Source organism: Oratosquilla oratoria, chromosome 15 (genome assembly GCF_046742065.1).
Source record: "Oratosquilla oratoria isolate Oo_2021 chromosome 15, ASM4674206v1, whole genome shotgun sequence".
In the NCBI taxonomy this organism is placed as follows: Eukaryota; Metazoa; Arthropoda; class Malacostraca; order Stomatopoda; family Squillidae; genus Oratosquilla; species Oratosquilla oratoria.
In genome coordinates this window covers 30,772,114-30,778,064 of record NC_134791.1, presented here as the reverse complement: position 1 = coordinate 30,778,064, position 5,951 = coordinate 30,772,114, and the positions used below count along the sequence as shown (strand labels likewise).

Genomic DNA, 5,951 nt, shown 5'->3' with positions numbered 1-5,951 from the left:
TGAGACCAATCTCAATTTCATAAAGCAAAATTAAAAGTAACACTCACCCACAGGATCTCTTGGCCTCGAGACTGTAAGCGTTGATGCCTAGAAGTGTGAAAGGGTTCAAATACACAAACATGTATTATGTGTTACGTTGGGTTAGGTTAGGTTAGGTTAGGTATAAAATGCGGGCAGGGTAACAGATATAACTGTATAAAGTTTATCCGCTATTGTACCTGCTAGTACTATACTATAAGTGTTATATCATAAACAGACCACTTAATGATGAGATTTCATTTACCTATCGCCGATAACACAACAAGCCCTGTATCATAGTATTTCAACATTGTATATAAAGAATATCATAGCGAGCCAAAATAATTAAAATAAAGATTTCATATTACAACGCAAGCTGGTAGATACTGAAAATTAATTTACAAACTTACAGATTTCACTATGTAATCAAACGTATCTGAAATTTCTAAACTCGCAAACGAACTCATAGTTAAGGAAAAACTGGCCGGCTGTGTGAACTCCTCCGTTAACGTACACTGTAAATGAACCGCCACGATTGAAACCGCTAGTGTGAACGGGGTCTACCCTCTCCTAACCTAAGCCCGTGGGTTTGATGTTTGCGTTGTTGTTCTGTACTCACCGTATCGAGGTCTAACCTTGGCGTTGTTGAATGGAAAATCGGGTACTTGGTAGTTTCCTAAGTCAATAGAACACTCAAAATCATTTTTCTTTAACGATCACTAAACCTTCCTAAGGCCTTCATTATTTTACCAACTCATTACACTAAATTCAGATGGCCTGGTACTCCAACATAACAATGGCTTTCAATTTTGACGATATATATACACACACACACACTTATAAAAGTGACTGCAAATCAAATGACCACAAACCTGTTCTTAAAATGTACATAATCAGCAAACGTGTGCTTCGCTATGGCTCACAGCATCGCCAACTTTACGCCACGACCAATCATAGTGCTTGTTTGCCCTCAAGTTAAGCAATCAGATTGCATATCAGATAGCAATCCCACAATATTTAAAATCTATAGAAAAAAATCTATCTAAATCAAATAAATCTGATTTAAATAAAATAAAAAATATTTTTTATAAAAAACAAAACAAAACAAAACAAAAATCGCTAACCCTGGTGTCCACTAACCTCATACAATAGTACCTGTTAAGTTCGGCTAGAATTGGCATTTCAAAACATATCAATGCCTTGAAAATAGTTTCTTATTTCACTATAAAAGTTTATATTAACTTATGCTGCATTGAATAAGTCAATAGTTGATATATTTGTCCTATATACAATGTTATGTTTCTAGTTTTGATATATTTGTCCAATATAAAATGTTAGGTTACAAAGAAAGCAATGGCCTCCGCTAGCGGAGCCAAGAATCTGGATGCGCACGTCCTGTGTAATAGTAGTCCTTGATACATATATATTTATATATATATATATATTTATATATATACATATATATATGTATATATAAATATATATACATATATATATACATATATGTATATATACATATATATATATATATATATATATATATGTGTGTGTGTGTGTGTGTGTGTGTGTGTGTGTGTGTGTGTGTGTGTGTGTGTGTGTATGTGTGTGTGTGTGTGTGTGTGTTGAGACATTCTGACAGGTTGACTTAAGCGGAGTAGGAAACACAGGAGTCTTAGTCTGAGTTTATTCCTGACTAGTTTCGCAGGTATGTTTTTTCACAGCAAACCTGCGAAACTTGTCAGGAATAAACTCAAGACTAAGACTCCTGTGTTTCCTACTCCGCTTACGTCATATATATGTACATATGTATATGTATATATATATATATATATATATATATATATATATATATATATATATATATATATATATACATATATATATATATATATATATATATATATATATATATATATATATATATATGCATGTATATACTGTACATACTGTCCACTACTAATAAACACAAGAGCTAATTCTGAAACTGTATCCTAGGAGATAACTGCATTCCACTAGGACCTCTCTGCCTCTGGAACTAATAGCCATCTCCCTCCCTCCCTCCCTCCCTCCCTTACATTCCTATGGGTGAGCGAAACTCTTTGAACCGTAGCTTAGTCGACTCGGACAGTGACCGCAGGCGAGGTTTTATAAACCCAGTGACCCCGGCTTACTCCGACATTCTTTGGTACCCCGAGCGCCCGCGAGGAACCTCCCATTCCAGTGCCCGTTTTCTCTTCGTACATACATCTCGCTGTAGTCTTACCTCGGCGATCACGAAGTAGATCGCAAGGCAGCGCGCCCTCATCTGGACTCGTACCCAAGCATAAGCATCAGGAGACCTCCCGTCCTCTCACCGCCCTACCCACTTTGTAAACTTGGACGCAGCGATGGCTTGGTTCACGGGAAGATTGATTGTAGTTCTCGCCGTGGTGATCTGCCTGGCTGCAAGGGCGAATGCAGCCCTGGGAATCGAAGCTCGCCATCCAGTCCATACAGGTTAGTCATGGCCGTTGGGAAATCTGGTGATCATATTTGGGGATCACGGAAGTTATTATGAATCTACTTGTGTGTCGTGAAGTATTCAAAAGTTTGCTACGTTTTGCTAGGCCTTAGAAGAGTTTTTTTCATAATTCGGTAAAGGTTTTGCCAGTTGTTTTGTAAATGTACCTTTGACATCTGAAATTATGATGAGAATGTTTTTTTTTTTAATGTGCGGAGTGAGGGTGCACCCAATATTATTGACAAAAAAAAAAAAAAAAACCGCTGCGGCGGAACCTCTGCATGGGACCAAACTGATCTAGAATGACGCAGATTGTAATCGTAGATAACCACATTTCGTTCGTTGCATTGCAGGTCACCCGAACGAGTGCCCCCATAACTCTGACTATGTTGCCAACGGAAAGAGCGTCCAGCTAGAATATTGCCAGGAGAAGGTCTGCGACGTAGAGGACGGGATGTACACCTTTATCACGTACACGTGAGTATTCAGCAATGTGTGCGAGTTTGTATATGCAGAATACACTCACTGGGGCGATTGTTTATAGAACTGTTCAAAAATTAATTGAATGATGTCATATAATTCCTTATTTGCGTCTTTTCTGTATTTAAGTTTTGTCTTCTCCTACTTCGATTTTTATTTTTCCTTTACAAAGCATTACATAGGAGGAGCATGCCGACAGGAGAATTCCTTTTGGTCCATAACTAGGTCAGATGAAAAAAAAATAATAATGATAAAATAAAATAAAATAGATAAATAAATAAATAAAACAAATAAATAAACAAATAATAATGATAACTAGATAGATAAATAAACAAACAGATAAGAATTATAATAATATAAATAATAATAAATAAAACAAATAAATAGGTAAAGTTACATAATAAGCAAACAGGTAAATAAGAAATAATAATAAAGTGACAGATGAATAATAATAAATGAGAATCAAGCAAATAATAATAAACAAACAGACAAATAATAACAAAAAAATAGATAAATAATATAAAACAAATGACAGCCATTACAGCATCTTGCTTAGTTGTTTACCTAAACGAATCTTAATGCTTCGAAATGAACTACATTGGACTGCTTCTGCAGGAAGTTTATTCCATTCATTAAGTACACGGTTGGCGAAGTTGTTTCTACCCACTCTCAAATTAATTATATTTCCAGACAATTTGAGATAATTATTTCTTGTCTGATTCTCATTCAGTATGAACATTTTGTCACTATTGATGTCAATTCCCTTTAGAATCTTAAAGACCTGTGTAAAGTCATCTCTGAGTCTACTCTTTTTTAGAGAAAGCAGATTCATATGTTTTAGTCGATTTTCCTATTATTTATTTTTTATATTTGGAACCAGTTTTGTGGCTCGCCGTTGTACTTTTCCAATCTATCAATGTCTTTAATGAAATTTAGTGACCATACGGAAACAGCATATTCCAAATGTGGACGAACTAACGATTTATATTGCTTGTTAATGAGAGATGGACTTTTGGAGTCAAAAGATTGTGCAATCAGTCCTAGAATCTTATTTGCTTTCTCAGAGGCTAAAATACACTGCTTAGATGATTTGAGATCGTTACTGATAACTACGCCGAGATCCTTTTTACTATCCACTTTTGTTAACGAATTTCCAAATAACTTGTAATCGTACTTACTCTTGTTTTTACCTATGTGCATAACCTTGTATTTACTTGCGTTAAATTTCATTAGCCACTATTCAGACCACTGCTGTAGTTTATCTAAATCTTCTTGAATATCTAATTGGTTTAAGTAATCATTTGCCATTCCGCACAGTTTTGTATCATCAGCAAATTTGGAGGCAATAGATTTTAGTCCGTAGTCTATATTATTTATATATACTATGAATAGAAGTGGCCCAAGAACAGAACCCCGAGGAACTCCACTCGTAACAAATTTCTATTGAGAAGTTTTGCCATTTAGAACAATTATCTGTTTTCCATCGTTTAACCAATTACTAGTCCAGCATAATAGGCTACCATTTATCTATATTTTTCGATTGTCTCATTTCGTCATTATTCTTACATATTTTTAATAGTTTATTTCTTAGCTTCCCATCTTAAGTTTATTTTCGGTGTTTTGTCTTGGTTTTCTTTTCTTTACAATCGATTATCATACAGGACACCGACGTAAGATTTGGCGGTCCATAACGAGATCGGATGAAGAATGCACAAGTGTATAGATCAAACCAACGAATGAATAGATAAAACTAACAACGGGTATAGTTTACTCTTAGGTTAAATTTCATAATTTATTTGACGAGCTCGTTTGTCTAAATTTTGTACAATATCTAGATTTGTGCAATTTCTGTTATCTTTGCATGGTTCCCCGTTACCCTTTTGTTATCTTTGATTTTATTTTATTTTACGGGTTTACTTTATAGTTGCCAACGTCCACGATGGCTTGTTTGTTTGAATTTTTCTGTGCATGTTCATTCATTAATTTGTCTGTTTACCTGCAAACCTGCAACCAACCTCGTCATGGGCCAAAGGGTCTACCTTGGGCACATTTTTCAATTGCAATCACCTGCAATCTTACAAGACGACCGCTTGCAGGTGCCTCATCCTGAGGTTATCACACTGGGCTATTTTTCGCCCCACATCCCACCTCCACCCTTAACTTGAATGACTAGAATATGACTTCACTTACAGAAATCTAGACTTCTAAGAACATTTCAACATTGTCTAATGTTCGTGTATGTTTACAATCTTGGTTCATCATTCAGCTTTGCTATATATGACAAAGAATTTGAAATTTAGAGATTTGAAAAGTAGAATTTTGTAACGGAAGGCGTTATTCAAACTCAATGGAAACCCTATGATAATTTCCTTAACTACACTGGTAGACGTTAAGGAGTGCCTAGACCCTAAGGCGTTGGCACAAACCAATTTTACTAAACTGGTTGAAACTTCTTTCGACAGCTGTCCTCCTACTCCTCAGCTCGGTCCTTCCTGTTCAAGAGCCGCCCCCAACAACAATCTGCCTTACCCCGGCTGCTGTCCACATGCTGCGCCCGTATCTTGTAATTAGAAAGGCAGTTTCCAAAAGCGATAGACCAGAAGCAGGACCCTCGGAGGTCTGTCGTCACGTGTCCATGTTCGAGAGGAGACCTCTCGAAGTCGTGTCCACCTGCCCTTTGTACGAGTACACTGTAGATGCACGTACAATAATAAAATTGAAAAATTTCCAACTACTTGCTGTTTTATTTTTAGCCTACTGAAACTAGCTATGCCAAAATTGACTGGATTCTTTCACTGTTCGTAACTGGTGCAGACAATGCAGCAAAACGGTACGATACAAGACACTAGGAAGACTACGGAAACGCACAGAATACATTCCAGAAAGAAATGCGACATACCGAAACTAGTTACACTGCCACTTTCATCACAAACCCCAAAGAAAACCCCAAGAT

At 36.3% G+C, this 5,951-nt stretch overlaps 1 protein-coding gene across 1 annotated transcript; it reads left to right on the top strand.

The window, feature by feature from the left end:
* The first annotated feature begins 2,212 nt into the window (after positions 1–2,212).
* Positions 2,213–5,649, top strand: LOC143033026 (uncharacterized). The gene is made up of 3 exons (XM_076198225.1): positions 2,213–2,514; positions 2,872–2,995; positions 5,461–5,649. The coding sequence occupies exons 1-3, from the start codon at positions 2,406–2,408 to the stop codon at positions 5,567–5,569; spliced, it is 342 nt and encodes a 113-aa protein (XP_076054340.1). The 5' UTR covers positions 2,213–2,405; the 3' UTR covers positions 5,570–5,649.
* The last annotated feature ends 302 nt before the right edge of the window (positions 5,650–5,951 follow it).

What these genes read in the sequence shown, in the direction of transcription:
- LOC143033026 (XM_076198225.1), top strand. Translation starts at nt 2,406, where the DNA reads ATGGCTTGGTTCACGGGAAGATTGATTGTAGTTCTCGCCGTGGTGATC. An exon ending in TCGCCATCCAGTCCATACAG is followed by an intron (nt 2,515 to 2,871) that starts GTTAGTCATGGC and finishes GTTGCATTGCAG; the next exon opens with GTCACCCGAACGAGTGCCCC. An exon ending in TACACCTTTATCACGTACAC is followed by an intron (nt 2,996 to 5,460) that starts GTGAGTATTCAG and finishes TTCTTTCGACAG; the next exon opens with CTGTCCTCCTACTCCTCAGC.